An 18,181-nucleotide genomic window follows, 5' to 3' on the forward strand; every position below is an offset into this window, starting at 1 on the left:
GCTACCCTTAGCCCAACAACATTTCCTGGTTAATTAGGATCATTGATGGATAGCTTTCCTGCCCTGAGCCTGTTTTTCATCTCTGACTTCCATCACTTTCTCTTTCTCTCTCTTTCTCTCTGCCTGTCCTGTCTCTTCCTTACCAAAGCTGAGCTTCGACTGACGTAGTGTTTTCATTATATCTGAGTCAGTGTAAAAAGAAAACAATACAATGTTATATCTTCAATGTTTTACTCAAATTGAAATGAAAGAAAAGCATTACAACGTTTGTTAAAAGGTCATCCTTCTGACATTGGATGAATGTAATTAACTTTAGCTCTCTAGCTAGTTAATTCACGCAATTTAAACCAAAGTATAGCCTATAGCTACAATATAAGTTAGTGTGCATGTTGTCGGACGTCCACTGACTAACGTAGTGCGTTCACACAGGATCTGCTGGTCATATGATGTCCTGATGAACAGAAACACTAGCAGCTGCTGGACTCAGATCTCTAGATACCTCATCACTCCTCCGCTGCTCCGATACAAGTCCGGGCTTCGGTGGTTTGTTGATACATGTCGTCTTCTTCTGTTTGCGTTAATCGAGGCTACGTAGTTATGCAGCGCCCCCATCGTCAGTAAATGGAAGTACTACAAAGAATCCCTTTTAGTGCAGTTATTTCACAAGTTTAGTTATACACAGCTCGGAAAAAATTACCGAGGTCCGGACCTCTGTGACCTCAATGGTGGATACGGCCCTGAAGGTGAGCATATCTCCGTGTTTTGCTAAAGCTACGTTTTGTGATGTCTGTGTTTGCTTCCCCTGTCGCGAGTTCTGATCGCTCAGTGATGATACTAATACCTATATAATCTGTGTAATCTCAGTTTTAATTGGATATCTTGTATGTGCAGTTACAATAAGTGATAAGGGTATCTTTACCTTGAGTTCTGTCCCAAGTGCGTTAGCATTTTTTCAATCAGGGTTAATTTAGACGCTTCTTATGAGACTTGTGTTTTGATTTGGTAAAAATGGTTCATATCGTCAGTTAGCTGAGTTTCTTCCCGTTAATCTGGTAAGACACATTAATAGGTTTTTAAATATTAAGAAGCCCTGAGACACAGTTTCGTGAAGAAAAAAAACTCGCAGCCCCCTCTACAGGGGGCTCTCGGGCTAAACAGGTTAAGCATTTTTAGGGTGGTTAGAAAAATGTAAACTGTTGTAACATCAGGATTATTTTTTGCCTCCAACTAAAATCTCTTGACAAAGAAATATGCAGGTAGCATGGTCATAGTTGAACTATTACATTGAAGACCATTGGAAAAACCCATTTGTCATTGGTCAACATGAGAGGTTATCCTGTACATATTTGTCAAAAACTGTGTCTCCACATATATCAGTGTTTGGTTTACAGTACAGTGACTCCATGCTTATCTTTCCTTTGTGTTGGGGTCCATCCAGTGGACACTTTGCGCCATAACACCAGGAAGTGGTGGAAGTGTGTCGCTGTAGTGTAAAACAACAAACACAAAATGAACTCAGTGCTGAGGTCTACAGTATTTTTAGAATGGTTTTGATCCTTGACATACGGAAAGCCATCAAGTTTTCCTTTTGTGTTTTTAAGACTTGTTTCCTGTAAGCTGAAATAACACTGAACACATTACTCACACAAATAAACGGTCCCACATTACCCCAATACTCAGATCTCTTCATTGGCTCCCTGTAGCCTATAGGATCCAGTTCAGAATCCTCACCCTCACCTACAGAGCATTGCACGGTCAGACTCCTGCTTATGTGGCTGACCTAATTCATCCATACATCAGCCCGCCCACTCAGGTCACACATGCTCAATTGACTGTCTGTCCCACGCACTCACCTTAAGACTCGCGGTGATCGAGCGTTCGAGGCCGTGGCTCCTAAAGTATGGAACGCTCTGCCCGCACACCTACGGTCCGCAGAATCTGTTGACTCCCTTTATAACGAATTTAAAGACATTCCTGTTTGGGCAGGCGTTTGGGTAACCGGTGCTTGATTTTATTCTATTTTATACTATGTTTTATTGTGTTTTTATTGTGTTTTGGGTGCATTTATGACTTCTTAATCACGTGGTTTGAGTGGTCATTTATTATTGTATGATTCCTATGATGTTTTATTGTTTTGTCAAGCACTTTGTGACTTTGTCTGTGAAAAGCGCGTTATAAATAAACTTTACTTACTAACTTACTTACAAATAACAAATACCAGTGACCATGAAATTAATATGTTACTTTTTTTATTTAAAATTGTACTTGTTAAGAACGTTATCTCGGATGAAAGACAAAATATTTAACCCGTTTCACATTGAGTTCTTGTTGAGTTCAGTGATTATAAAAATGTGCTGGGAGGGAAATCATTGGAAAAGGCATTTTTTCAAAGTATAAGAAAAGGAGGGTTTTGTGTATGCATGATGAGTTAAAACTGAGAACCTGGGAAGAGGTGTATTCTGGCTTTTTGCCAATCACGTTAGTCATGTGACCCTCATCACATTTCACCCAGTTGTTTCTACCACACACACAACAAACACACATGAGTGTTGATACAATGCAAAATAAAACTAGTTTTATACAAATATGGCAAAACTAAGGAAGCTAATGGTAGGTCTTAAGTCCAACTATTATATCCTTAAAAATTATCATTAAACCCAACCCCATTTTTCTTTATATTAATTTTTGGCATTTATACTCTGTAGTTAGCTACTTCCTTGTAAAGAGTTGTTTTTGTCTTTGCGACTCGTAAAAGTGAATGCTATCTCACTGATATCAGCCCCACTGTTTTCTGCTCTTCAGCCAATATCCAATCACTGCTAGTGGAAACAAACATTTCAACCTACAAGCTCTTCACACAAAAAGCCATCAACTTGTATTTTTTTTATGTGAATTAGCCACAGGAAATGTGTCATGAAATACAAATGATGTGTAAAACAGGCTTTCCTGTTCAGTGTTTAGTGCTCGAGTCTCTGCTTTCTCAGACCAAACATCTAGTTTATTTGACTGTTTTCTTAACTCACAATCACATATTTACAGATGTCTTTGATTCATAAGCCATTTTACCAGTAATCAATATAAAACCTGGTGTGTAAATATACAAGTTAACAGTTATTAACCATACACATTTGAACACAAATGAGGATTTATCATATTATTTAGCTTCAATTAACTTTTTCTAGCAGTTTAACTATTACACATATTAAATGTAGTACACAGTAGAGGCATTAATAGGCCTTTCTCTTTAATTAAGCTTTATAACACAATTAAATATGACACATTTATGTTATTATCAATTGTAACTATGGCTTGACACATTTGGTGTCATTAGAAAAAACTTTTTTTTAAATAAATCTTCATATTATCCAATGTTCATATTATATATATTCTCCACATGTGTTACGATAAAGTGTTGAAGATATAATTATTTGATTGTTGAGTAGATTAATGAATCCACTTATGTGTTGTATACAGAATCTAAACCATATGTAAATCATTCACCACATTAAACTTATTTTGTAGAAAATACTCTAAATATTGATATTTGTTCACTTGAATGAAAACAAATCAACACATTAAATTAGATGAGTGATTAGGTGACTCTGACGGGAGAGATGATCAGAGGTGCAGCGTTTTTACGGCCATATTTAAGTCCAGGATAGAAGTATGGGTAGAGTTTCTCAGTGAAGGAACAGCCAGTGAAGGAGTAGATAAGAGCTGCAGCATCTACGTCATAAAAGGAGACCAGACCCTCCTCATAATCCACAAACACCCCCACCTTCTTAGGTCGAGACTTCAGAGAGAGACGGACTGGAGGATCATCACTGGCTTCGTACTCAAATCCCTTTCTCAGACATATAGTCCAGTAACCATCTTCTGGGCCCAGTGTGATCTCTCCCTTCCTGTTGATCGACTCTCTGGCCACTCCTAAATCCCACTCGGTCTTTCCTTGAACTTGAACCTCAAAGTAAAATCTGCCTGAAGAGAAACTCTGCTTTCCTAAAACACAAGGACAATCAGAAAACCTCTCTCGGTTGTTTGGGAGATTCTTTTCGACATCACTATATTGAACTCTTTTTTTATCATCAGACAGGATGAGACAGGGATGTGCTGTACGCGGATCAAGAGTCACATTTACTGCATATTTCTGGATCCTCTTCAGTTTAGCTTCAAGCAGCTTCTTCATCTCTTTACCGAGTGCCTCCTCCACCTTAGCCACAGCCTTTACCACCGTCCCCTCATATACCGCTGGGGTGAAGCTGAATTTTCTCAAGTCCTTGGAGGGTGGTCGGTGTTGAATGTTTAGGGACTTGACACTTTGTAGAAAATGCAGGTGGTCTTCAGAGTGTGTGACCTGCTCCACCTCAGAGCTTCTCTTCTTCAGCTCAGAGATTTCCTGTTCTAACTCTTTGATTAAAGCTTCAGCCTTTTTTTCAGTTGTTTTCTGCTTCTCTTTGATCGTGTTGATGAGATTGACCTGGCCTCTCTCAACAGACGCCTTCAGAGCAGTGAAGACCTGAACTCCTTCTGCTATCTCTCCGTCTGCTTCTTCCTGACTGAGGTCTACTGAGTGTTTGAGCTCCTCAATCTTCAGTTGTCTCTTCTGGATCATCTGCTGAGTTTCAACCTCTGTCTTCCCCAACTCAGCCTTCTTTCTTTCATACCCTTCTTTTAGTGGAACCACATCATGCATCTTGTGGTCTGAAACATGGCAGAGCATACAGACACATGTCTGGTCGGTCTTACAGAACAGCTCCAGAGGTTTATCGTGCTTCGGACACATCCTGTCTTCCAGGTTCTCCACAGGGTCGATCAGCTGATGTCTTTTCAGGCTTGACTTTGTCAGATGAGGCTCCAGGTGAGTCTCACAGTAGGAGGTCAGACACACCAGGCAGGACTTCAGGGCCTTCAGTTTGGTTTCAGTGCAGACGTCACAGGGAACTTCCCCTGGTTTGAAGACTTGTTGCTCTGAGCTGCTGCTGGCTTTCTGTTGAGCCGACTGTCTGAACTGAGCGACCATCTCAGAGATGAAAGTGTTGACGTGCAGCTCAGGTCTTGTGTTGAACTCTTTTTTACACAAGGGACACTGGCACCTGTCACATCTATCCCAGTGTTCAGTGATGCAGTTTTTACAGAAGTTGTGTCCACATGGTATAGTGACTGGATCAGTGAACAAATCCAGACAGATGGAGCAGAGAAACTGATCTTCAGATGGCAGGTAGCTTGCAGCAGCCATATCTACACACATAATGAGAAAGAAAAGAGAAAACATTTGAAACATCAATCATCGATTCATCATACATGGTTTTAACTAAATAACTTTGATAACTTGTAACAAGCCATGAGCAACTGTGACCATTTAACTCTGACAGGGTCAAGCATGCAACTCTGGCTAACAGCAATGAAAATACAGGTTTTGTCGAAAACATTTTTATTGAAAAATGACACTGCTCTTCTTACTGTGTGACCATAATTATTAATTTCCTCTAGCTGCTTCACATTAAAAGCCTCCAACTGTTTCTGTCATGGAAATATATTTATTTTGAAACAGCTAGAGGAAATGGGTGAAAGCATTATGTAGGAAGTGATCAGCAAAATCTAATAAGAGCAGGAGAGCAGAAGTGAATTAAAACTCCTCACAACAGAGATTCAGTTACAAGTTACTAAAGTACTATGAGTTGATACAAAGAGACTGTTTAATATGTTTAACGTGGACTCTATATATATGGTTATGTTGTTAGAGAAAAACAAGTTGGACGTAAAGGGTGGAGCTTTCTCCTGAGAATGGCTGTTTTGTGTTAATCCTTCTTGTTTAAGGGTAAATATAATCAGATGTACTCACCAGTGTTTGACAGAGACTCTGCTGTGTTGTTGAGAAAGATCTGATGAACTCAGTTTGTATTTTCTTTAGACAGAAACAGAGAGTAGCCTCGACTGCAGTGTGGCTGCCTCTCTAAATAACATAACTTTTGTTTCTTGTGTGTGACGTGTAAGCTCACCTCTTTCCAGTGTAGTTCCTCCTCTCACTGTCTGCTGGTTTGTTCCCTCCCTCTGATCTGCATGGGTATTGAGAAATACCAGGTGTTCTCTGATAGTTAGGGAGCAAAGGTGGTGCTTTACACGTGTGAGGACTGAGGTGTGTCAAAGCTGTTTCTAATCTTTATTATGATGAACGTTTTCAGTTACATTCATTTGAAACACATGTCAGTAAAATGTCATGGATGACATAATCTACATAGTTAAAGACTTATTTCCATTGTAGAACCTGAACTTGAACTATACTGGTTTCCCGTCTCCCACCGCATCAACTACAAAATACTGCTCCTTACTTACAAAGCCCCCCCCCTACCTCACTGACCTCCTCACCCCCTACCAACCCCAACGGTCCCTCAGATCGACCTCAGCCGGTCTCCTTTCCATCTCTAAACCCAAACTCTGCAGCTTCTGGGACATGTTTTATTATTATGATTAGTAATGTAGACAACGTACCTTCATCAAATGTACAACAAGTACAATATGTATCCACTATGAAACAGAAATCTATATACAATCAAATGAACTAAAGGCCTTTTAGACATTGAATATGTAACATTAGTTGTCATGATAACAAGGAAGACGAGTGTTTTCTCTCAGGCGGCATCCCTCATGGATTATAATGGCATTTTGTTGCCTGAATTAAAGCAATCATATTATCCTGTTCTCACTTTTTCCTCGTGAGATATTGGGTCTCGATTGATGAGGTTGTTGCCTAATGCTGAATCATAACAACATGTTAAATGTCCTCAATGCACTGTATAAAAAGAGACAATACAGAATGATATCTCCCAGTGATTGAACCTCTTAAATCAAGGTTACTTTAAATATTAAAAGAAACAGTTAAAGCCATGAACAAATAAAAATCTTGCTGTTTTACAGGTGGCTGTTAAATCCATTTCTTGGTTTTTAATTTTGACTTTTTTGTGTCTCTGTCGCAGGAAGGAGAAAGCAGCAGGTAGCCACAGAGAGGGCGGGCATGGCAAAGGTGAGCACAAACAGTCCTTATCGTGTTGTAACGCTTCCTCGTATCTCCTGTCAATCATTTACAGTGTGCTTCATAGTAAGAGGAAAATGATCAAGTTGCAAAATATATACAAATATTTCTTAGTTTCTCAAATATATAAAACATTTTACCTGAGGAAATCTCTGTGCAAACATCTCTGTATATTATCTACCATATTGGTGTTGTTGTTGTTGTTGTTATTGTTGTTATATCACTGATATTTAGTTTTTCCCATAAACCCATAAATTCAAGAATTCCATTAAAATGCAATCCATAATTCAGATTATGTACCAACATTAATTATTATTATTATTGTTAGTAGTAGTGTTATTAATATTAGGCATGATAAAAGTGATTCTTAAAACATTATTTCTATTATTATTTTTATTTTAATACAAATATTGTTTAATTATTATTATTTTAATAATAATAATAATAATAATAATATTTTAGTAGAATTGGTAAGCACTATTTTTAGGTTTTATTTTAAAAGCTTTACTTCCTGTATTAGTCTTTTATTTTATATTATGATTTATCTAGTCTATATCAATATCAATATGTCAAACTCAAATACACAGTGAGCCAAGAAAAAATCTGTACTAGTTGAGGGCCGGACTGGATCAATTTTTATTGCAGAACTTATTGAAATGAACTTATTGCACATATTAAACCTGGAACTAACAAAGCTTAAATGATTGCCTATAAAAACATTAAACATTAAATAATCAGTTGCATTCATTTCTTATTGCTCTATCTGCAGATTTTCTGGAGTCATTTCTTATGATTACATTTTTCCACAGGCCAACAACAGCTTCAAAAAACTTTTCCCTCAAAGAAAAAAACAAACATGCCCTGTTGTCTCAAGAAAGAAAGTGCAGAAGGAAACATTGAAACTCAGTGTGCTGCTCTGTGATGCTAGTTCAAGCAGATACTTGGCATCTCATCTTGGGTGCAAGTTCATCGATGTTTGGGGTCAGGCTCTGAGCTGAGGAAACCCTCAGGGTGGAGTGAAGGTGTGCGTGCAATATTCCGGCGGGCCAGATCTAATAGTAATTAGAAATTATCCCGCAGGCCGAAATTAAATCCACCACGGGCCTGATTTGGCCCCAGGCCTTGAGTTTGACACATGTGCTCTAAGGTTTCCCTTGCCAAAGCTGTGCTGTATCGAGTGTGCATTTCACAATAAGTGTTTGCATCTTGAAAAGTACGAGTAGCTCACAGATCAGATCTGATTATTGATCACTCAGAAACAGTTTGACTTCCTGTTGCTGACGGCTGTTTGTCCCGCAGCTCCCCGACCTGAAGGACGCTGAGGCGGTGCAGAAGTTCTTCCTGGAGGAGATCCAGCTGGGGGACGAGCTGCTGGCTCAGGGTGACACACACACACACACACACACACACACACACACATGCACACACACACACACACACACACACACACACACACACACACACACACACACACACACACACACACACACACACACGCACCTCCACAGAGCTATTGGCTAGCTAACCAATCAGAGCAGACTGGGCTCTGGTTTCAGACAGAGGGTGAAAAGAGGTGCTGCAGCACAGACAGTATGAGAATAATAAAGAGCTTTTCGAACATTAAAGGATGGAGACATGTCACAGTAGAGGCACTACATACTGATATGAACCTGAAAATGAGCATAATACATTTATAACAATGTTGAGATACTTGTACTTGAGGTAGTTGTACTTAAGTAATACTTTAGTATTCTAGTTTAGTTTGACAAAGTGTTACCCTTTAAATAACAAAAACACATTGACTTACATCATATGATGCAGTACTGTACTACCAAGTAATGGCTCCATAATGACAAACTACAACTTTGGAAAACATTATGCTGATAATACTTCTTTACTTTTACTTAATTAACATTTTGAATGCATGACTATTTTTAGGCTGGCTTATTAAGTGAAGTGTCTGAGTACTTCCCTCACCTGTGTGTCCTCTCCACAGGAGACTATGAGAAAGGCGTGGACCACCTGACCAACGCCATCGCAGTGTGTGGGCAGCCCCAGCAGCTGCTGCAGGTGTTGCAGCAGACTCTGCCTCCACCCGTCTTCCAGATGCTGCTCACCAAACTGCCCAGCATCAGCCAGGTAGCACAACTCTTACAAAAACAAAATCAAACTGCTGCTGTTGCACCAGGTATCACATGTTGCTGCTGGGATAAGGTCCTTTGTCCAGGCATGAATTTTAGCTGTGCAGTTTATTTTCTTACGTTTCATCAATTAAAAGAAAAAGGAATAATGTTCTTACATCTTCTCTTGTCTTGGTCAAAGAAAACATATATTCTATTTCTCCACATATCTACCAATAAGCACCAAATCCCCCGTTTCCACCTTCAATCGAAAACATAAACAAATACTCTAAATTAATGAATTAAAATGACACTAAATAGGACTTCCGGAAGATGGCGACGTGAGTAGCAACACTATCTTCTACCTCTCGCAAGTTGGACAAAATAAACCCTCATAAATGCTCAACTCGATACCTAAAACCAGGAAATGACGAGAGGGATCAGACGAAGTAGCCGAAGAAATAACAGAAAACAAGAAACAGCGAAAGATCAACCAGGAGTGACAGAAAACTCGAAGCAAGAAAACAACGGAGATGAGGACGAAGAAGCTAAAATTACGGAGACGGGCCATTCCGAGACACTGCGAGCCGGTCGGAGGCGAAAGAAACAATGATTGAAATGTCGAATCAGATGCACCAGATGCAGGAAAAAATGGTAGACTTTGAAGGAAGATCAAGGAGGAATAATATCCGAATATTCGGGGTGCCAGAGGGGGAGTCGGTTACCAAATACGTGGAGCAACTCCTGAGCACTGAGCTGGAGCTACAGGAGGGTAACGTTATTAATCTCAACATTCAAAGAGCGCATAGAGCCCTCGCTCAAAAGCCGCCTCCGACCGCTACCCCCAGGTCAATAGTGGTCCATTTCTTGCAATTCGACACGAAAGAAGTCATTCTTAAGAAAGCATGGCAGAAGAAAATGAGTGTAGGGGGCAAACGCATATTCTTTGACCACGACTATGCAACCGCAGTGGTCCAGAAAAGAAAGTCATATCTGGGCATAAAGAAAGTATTGAAGGACAGAGGAATACGTTTCCAGACACCACTCGCTAAAATACGCATTGATTGGGAAGCCGGAGTGAAGACCTATGATGATGCTATAGACGCCGCCAGGGACATGAGGGAGAGGGGACTCGAGATGGAGGTACCAGGCGGAGCCGCCGCACCTGTGGAGGAGAGGAGGGCGCAAACCGGTCTGGCAACGAGTCAAGGGAAAGGAAGGAAGACACGACGAGAGAAATGTTGCAAAAATGGAAGGCGTAGGACTGTTTAGCTTGAATAACTTTCATTGAGGATTGAAGAAATATACAGGCTTTTTTTTTGTATTGGACACCAACGGAGAGAGGTAGGCCAGTGTTAATGTTGGACATGCCTAAACAGCACGTAACCCCATGAGTTGGGTATAGTCTCAAGTCTAGAGAGGGGCCCTCTTACGGGCAAGCCCGCCTTAACCTGCCATCAGGCCCTGGGGCTGATAGTTTTTGTAGGCCCCCTATTTAAACAACAAATCCAAGTCATTTATAGCCTCGGCAGGCTCTGTGATCGCACTTCTCCACTCTGCTCTACACGCGCCTGGTCCTCTCTTCCATATGAGTGACGTATCGGGCCTCCCTCATGTATTTGTCCGGTTGCCGTTGGCTCCCCTCCACGTAGCAAGTCCTCGTCGTCCTCTCCATCTCCTCCAACAGATAATGTCCCTCCTGTCTGTTTTTCCTCTCCCGCTACTCCATCGCTATGAGAACCAGACGGCCTACTTGTCTCCGAGGCCCCGCGGCCGGCACCGCTCGCTCGGTACAGAACTCATCTGTCCTTCCTCCTCATCCTGGCCTACAGGTTTAAAATAACCTGTAAGCTTCGGCATTTTTTGTAACAGCTGCTTGTCTCGAAACTCCTTTTCCCTCAACAATTTCCTTTTCCGAGCGCCACTCTCAAACTTTTTCTTCACTCAATCACTCGCAATTTGAATAAGTCACATGTGAAACATATTCTCATTCTGACGTGTGTGTGTGTTTGTGTATATTTGCGTTTGTGTGTATTGTGTTTGTTTCCCGGGGAAAACACTCACGAGAAACACCGGCTGTTGTAACGCCTGCTGTGACCTCAAGTTACTCCGTTCTCCGCTTGTAATTATGCCTTTACAAACTTCAAAGTTGTATTTATCATCTGAATCTGCCGAAACAAGTTTAATATTCTGAAAGCCAAGACTTTGTTTTTTTAAATCAGATGAAGACAAACTGTAACGGACCTTGCTTTGTTATCTATGATTACTATAGGTCTTACATTAATAATTTCAGTGGAGGGAGGGGGGCGGCGCTGTGGAACAGCAGAGTGGTGAGGGAGAGCTGTTGCCTTCCCTTTACAAGCTTCAAAAATGTATTTATCGTGTGATTTTGGAAATTAAAGTTTCATATTCTGAAAGCCAAGACTTTGTTTATTTAACTTTTTTTTTTAAAACACCCGAAATAAAAAAAATAAAAAATTGAATTTTTTTTTTTTTTTTAATTGGCTCATGATAGGCCCCCGATCTCCGTAGGCCCCTGGGCTTCAGCCCAGGTCAGCCCGTGCATTAAGGCGGCCCTGCTTACGGGAGGATTTCCCCTGCACCCACCAACGGGGTATTGGAGATGTTAGAACCCCAGGGTTGGAACCCATTTTTGTTTTATGTTTATTATTACATTATTACATGCCACTTGTTGGACGCTTTTATCCGTAGCAACTTACATACTGAATACTGAAGCTGAATACATACTGAATCCCCACAGGAGCAATTTGGGGTGAAGTGTCTTGCCCAGGGACACAACGACAGTGGGGTTTGAACCTGTGACCCCCTGATCCCAACACCAAGGCTCTATCCACTGCGCCACACGCCTATGTGTGTTTTTTTAACGACTGTTTAGCACAGAGCTTCGAGGGAGCATACCAGAAGAATAACCTACCAATACACATAAATGGTTAACACTAAGATACTGTCGCTAAATGTGAATGGTCTTAACGTACCAAAGAAGAGAGAAAAGGTTATGACAAAGTTGAAAAAGGAAAATGTGCAAATTATATTCCTCCAAGAGACTCATTTAACATATTTGGAAAATGAGAAATTAAAGAAATATGGTCTAGAATGTGTGTGTGTATAGGTCAAAAGTTCAGAATGTTCTATCTAGTTTCACATGCCTGGTTTCACATGCCTGAAACAACAAAGAAGGAAACATACATCCTTTCCATTCACAGCCAATTTAGCATATTTTTATCAATGGTAAGCTTAATAGAGGTAGGTGAGGTAAAGGTCAGGTCTGACACGCCCACTTACACAGCAGAACAGTCAACAATTGACTATTTTTAAATCTGACTTGAAAGGCCTTGTGAAAATGTGAGATGTTTCATGCATAACTTTGAGCAACAAATGAAACAGCAGTTATTGTTGTTTAGATTCTAAAATGAGATACAATATAATCCTGCTTACCTTAACATATACTCAGTTTTTAACCACTGAAATATAAAATAAAATAAAAGGCTATTTTGCCATGTTTTTTAAAATCTTGCCTGATTGATAGATTGGTTTTGATCCTTGACATACGGAAACATATCAAGTTTTCCTATTGTGTTTTTAAGACTTGTTTCCTGTCATCTGAAATAACACTGAACACATTACTCACACAAACAACAAAGACCAGTGACCTTGAAATTAGTATATTGATTTTTTATTTAAAATTGTGCTTGTGAAGATTGTTATCTTGGATGAAAGACAAAATATTTAACCCGTTTCACATTGAGTTCTTGTTGAGTTCAGCGATTATAAAAATGTGCTGGGAGGGAAATCATTGGAAAAGGCATTTTTTCAAAGTATAAGAAAAGGAGGGTTTTGTGTATGCATGATGAGTTAAAACTGAGAACCTGGGAAGAGGTGTATTCTGGCTTTTTGCCAATCCCCGTTAGTCATGTGACCCTCATCACATTTCACCCTGTTGTTTCTACCACACACAAAACAAACACACATGAGTGTTGACACAATGCAAACAAATGATTCAGCGTTTTGTATCACAAAGGAGGAAACTAGTTTTATAAAAATATGGCAAAACTACAGGAAGTAAATGGTAGGTCTAACTGTTATATCCTTAAAGAGTATCATTCAGTAAATTCAAATGTTTCCTTATATGAGTTGTTGCCATACATACTCGTATAATGCTAAACTCTGTAGTTAGTTACTTATTTGTACTCATCAAAGTGAATGCTATCTCACTGGTATCAGCCCCACTGTGTTCTGCTCGACAGCCGTACAATATCCAATCACTGATAGTGGAAACAAACATTTCTTCCTACAAACTTTTACACAAAAATGCATCAACTTATATTTTTTTAATTATGAATTAGCAACAGGAAATGTGTCATGAAATACAAATGATGTGTAAACCAGGCTTTCCTGTTCAGTGTTTAGTGCTCAAGTCTCTGCTTTCTCAGACCAAGCATCTAGTTTATTTGACTGTTTCTTAACTCACAATCACATATTTACAGATGTCTTTGATTCATAAGCCATTTTACCAGTAATCAATTATAAAACCTGGAATTTAAATATACAAGTTAACAGTTATTAACCAAACACATTTTAACACAAATGAGGATGTATCATATTATTTAGCTTCATTTTAGTTTTTCTAGCACTATAACTATTACACATATTGTATTAAGTACACTGTAGAGGCATTAATAGGCCTTTCTATTAAATGAAGCTTTATAACAATTTATTATAAAACATTTAATGTTATTATCAATTCTAACTATAGCTTGACAAATTTGATGTCATTAGAAACAACCTTTTTTTTTTTAAAGTTACAATAAATCTATAGCTTTATCCAACGTGCATAGATATTCTCCATATGTGTTACGATTAATTGTTGAAGAGATAATTATTGGATTGTTGAGTAGATTAATGAATCCACTTATGTGTTGTATACAGAATCTAAACCATATGTTAATCAGTCACCACAGTAAATGTATCTTTTGGAAAATAAGATGGAAACTATACAGTTTTGACTCTAAAAATCAATGTTCGTTCCCTTGAATGAAAACAAATCAACAGATGAAATGAGATGAGTGATTAGGTGAATCTGACGGGAGAGATGATCAGAGGTGCAGTGTTTTCACGGCCACATTTAAGACCAGGACTAAAAAATGGGTAGAGTTTCTCAGTGAAGGAGCAGCCAGTGAAGGAGTAGATCAGAGCTGCAGCATCTACGTCATAAAAGGAGACCAGACCCTCCTCATAATCCACAAACACCCCCACCTTCTGAGGCCGAGACTTCAGAGAGAGAAGGACTGAAGGAGCATCATCGGCTTCGTACTCATTTCCATTTGTCAGACATATAGTCCAGTAACCGAACTGAGAGCTCAGTGTGATCTCTCCCTTCCTGTTGATCGACTCTCTGGCCACTCCTAAATACCATTCAGTCTTTCTTTTAACTTGAACCTCAAAGTAAAATCTGCCTGAAGAGAAACTCTGCTTTCCTAAAACACAGATATCATCAGAGAATCTCTCTGGGTTGTTTGGGAGCCTTATCTTTACATCACCATACCTCACTTGTTTCCCATCATCAGACAGGATGAAAGTGGGATGTGCTGTATTAGGATCAAGAGTCACATCCACTGCGTACCTCTGGACCCTCTTCAGCTCAGCTTCAATCAGCTTCTTCATCTCTTTACTGAGTGTCTCCTCCAACTGAACCACAGCTCTCTCCACAGCTCCATTCACAGTCCCTTCATATGATGATGGAGGGATGCTGACCTTTGTCCAGTCCTTGGTGGGTGATGGGTGTTGGATGTTTAGGGACTGGACACCCTGGAGAACGTGGAGGTGGTCTTCAGACCGTGAGAGATGCTCAACTTTTGCAACTCTCTTCTTCAGCTGAGAGATTTCCTGTTCCAGCTGTTTGATCAAAGCTTCAGCCCGTTTCATTCTCATGTTCTGCTTCCCTTCTATTGTTTGGATGAACTCATTCAGGTTTCTCTCAACAGACTTCTTCAGAGCAGTGAAGACTTGAACTCCTTCTGCTATCTCTCTGTCTGCTACTTTCTCACTGAGGTCCACTGAGTGTTTGATCTCCTCAATCTTCAGTCGTCTCTTCCGGATCATTTCCACACTTCTAGCCTCTTTATTTCCCAGCGCTGCCTTCTCCCCTTCATATCCTTCTTTCAGAGGAACCACATCATGCATCTTGTGGTCTAAAACAGTGCAGAGCAAACAGACACATGTCTGGTCGGTCTTACAGAACAGCTCCAGAGGTTTATCGTGCTTCAGACACATCCTGTCTTCCAGGTTCTCCACAGGGTCGATCAGCTGATGTCTTTTCAGGCTTGAAGCTGTCAGATGAGGCTCCAGGTGAGTCTCACAGTAGGAGGTCAGACACACCAGGCAGGACTTCAGGGCCTTCAGTTTGGTTTCAGTGCAGACGTCACAGGGAACTTCTCCTGGTTTGAAGACTTGTTGCTCTGAGCTGCTGCTGCTGGCTTTCTGTTGAGCCGACTGTCTGAACTGAGCTACCATCTCAGAGATGAAAGTGTTGACCCTCAAATTTGGTCTTGTATTAAAAGCCTCTTTACACATGGGACACTGGCACCTGTCATTTCTATCCCAGTGTTCAGTGATACAGTCTTTACAGAAGTTGTGTCCACATGGTATAGCGACTGGATCAGTGAACACATCCAGACAGATGGAGCAGAGGAACTGATCTTCAGATGGCAGGTAGCTTGCAGCAGCCATATCTACACACATAATGAGAAAGAAAAGAGAAAACATTTGAAACATCAATCATCAATTCAAATCATATATTGTTTTAAAGAAAGAAGTCTGAGTCTGAGTCTCTCTCTCTCTCTCTCTAAGCCCCCCCCCACACACACAATTTTTTGAGTGTAGCAGCTGTTATGTTAAAGGGCCCATGTCATGCTTTTCCGGTTATTACCCGTCCCCTTGTGTGTTATTAAGGTTTTTATGCATGTGAACGGTCTGCAGAGTCAAAAAACCTCAAAGTACACCCTGTAGGGCAGGGATGGGCAACTTTGATGGTGGTGGGGGCCACATCATTTATGTACTGGACACCAGGGGGCTGCAGATTCACTTGGCTGACACACACACACACACACACACACACACACACACACACACACACACACACACACACACACACACACACACACACACACACACACACACACACACACACACACACACACACACACACACACACACACACACACACACACACACACACACACACACACACACACACACACACACACACACACACACACACACACACACACACACACACACACACACACACACACACAAATTCCATGTATTGTATGTAATTATTAACAAATATGCTCAGTCTTCATTGACATTTTACAATCTTTCAGGGAACATCCTCTAATAAGCTCACTAAACAAATATCAGTTCACAGAAATGTTATTTAATTTGTGCAAGTGGCATGTTTGTATTGAACAGGTTATTTAACAGTGGAATAAGACTATTTTTAAACTATTGGAAAGCACGGAAAATGTGTGTGCATTGAGATTAAACATTAAGATGACATAAACATGAAGTCATGAACACTAACCCAGACATTAGTTGTCTAACTTGAACCTAAGACACTTGTAGCCTGTCTCTGCATTCCCCTTATTCCACAATAAGGGGAATGTGAACACAGACACCTGTCAACCCACACTCTGCTGTTCCTCAGCGCCGCTCCCCCTCCCTCCCGCTGAAATTATGAATGAAAAGTGTAGTAATCATAGATAACACGGCAGGGTCCGTGACAGTTTTTTTCATCTGATTTCAAATAAACAAAGTCTTGGTTTTTAGAATATTAAACTTGTTCCGCCAAATTCAGATGATAAATACAGCCTTTAAGCTTGCAAAGGCATAATTACAAGCGGTAACTTAACGTCACAGCAGGCATAACAACAGCCGGTGTTTCATGTGAGTGTTTCCCTGGGAAATGGAATTGCAAGGAATCTGGGTGTGACCCTAGATAACAAACTGTCCTTCACTGCAAACATCGCTGCTACAACCCGCTGCTGCAGAGACACTCTTTACAACATCAGGAGGATACGTCGGACCCAGAAAACAACGCAGGTTCTGGTCCAGGCTCTCGTGATCTCACGCCTAGACTACTGCAACTCCCTCCTGTCTGGTCTGCCTGCATGTGCCATCCGACCTCTGCAACTCATCCAGAATGCAGCGGCTCGTCTGGTCTTCAACCTTCCAACATTTCCCCACACCACCCCTCTCCTCCGCTCCCTTCACTGGCTTCCGGTAACTGCTAGAATCCATTTCAAGACAATGGTACTTGCGTACCATGCTGCGAATGGATCTGGCGCTTCCTACATCCAGGACATGGTTAAACTGTACACCCCAGCACGTGCACTCCGCTCTGCATCGGCCAAACAGCTCGCTGCACCCGCACTGCGAGGGGGACCCAAGTTCCCATCAGCAAAAACACGTGGGTTTGCTATCCTGGCTCCAAAATGGTGGAATGAGCTCCCCATTGAAATCAGGACAGCAGAAAGCTTACACATCTTCCGGCGCAGACTGAAAACTCATCTCTTTCGACTCCACTTCGAGCGATATAATTACTAACAAATAACTGCTAACAGAGCACTTATATACTAATAAAGGACTTGCTTATCTAAAGCCAGTTGAGTTAGTAGCACTTGAAATGTTTGGCTCTATTAAACCTGATGTAGGCCTACTTATATGATTCTGTTTTCTTCAAGGTTGTATCTTCCTGGTCGAATGTATTTACTGTAAGTCACTTTGGATAAAAGCTTCAGCTAAATGCAATGTAATGTAATGAAACAAACACAATACACACAAACGCGTCACAGATAATTTCGCGATTTATTTCTGTCCATCTCGCATGCGGCCGTTGTATTTCATTTGGACGTCGCGTCTATATGGCTACACGCACCACCTAAGGTATGGAAGGGTAAATATAATCAGATGTACTCACCAGTGTTTGACAGAGACTCTGCTGTGTTGTTGA

The 18,181-nt window shown here is 40.6% G+C and overlaps 2 protein-coding genes across 2 annotated transcripts; one reads left to right on the forward strand and one right to left on the reverse strand.

The window, feature by feature from the left end:
- Positions 1-2,868: 2,868 nt before the first annotated feature.
- Positions 2,869-17,865, reverse strand: LOC307045475 (uncharacterized protein). The gene is made up of 2 exons (XM_079691157.1): positions 14,247-17,865; positions 2,869-5,238 (listed from the first exon to the last, which is right to left on the reverse strand). The coding sequence occupies exons 1-2, from the start codon at positions 15,940-15,942 to the stop codon at positions 3,593-3,595; spliced, it is 3,342 nt and encodes a 1,113-aa protein (XP_079547283.1). The 5' UTR covers positions 15,943-17,865; the 3' UTR covers positions 2,869-3,592.
- LOC307028499 (uncharacterized protein) lies at positions 6,526-11,561 on the forward strand. The gene is made up of 3 exons (XM_079663571.1): positions 6,526-7,021; positions 8,330-8,411; positions 9,027-11,561. Exons 1-3 carry the CDS (start codon positions 7,013-7,015, stop codon positions 9,428-9,430), a joined length of 495 nt encoding a protein of 164 aa, XP_079519697.1. The 5' UTR covers positions 6,526-7,012; the 3' UTR covers positions 9,431-11,561.
- Positions 17,866-18,181: the final 316 nt, after the last annotated feature.

Source organism: Notothenia rossii, assembly GCF_949606895.1.
Source record: "Notothenia rossii genome assembly, chromosome: 1".
Taxonomy (NCBI): domain Eukaryota; kingdom Metazoa; phylum Chordata; class Actinopteri; order Perciformes; family Nototheniidae; genus Notothenia; species Notothenia rossii.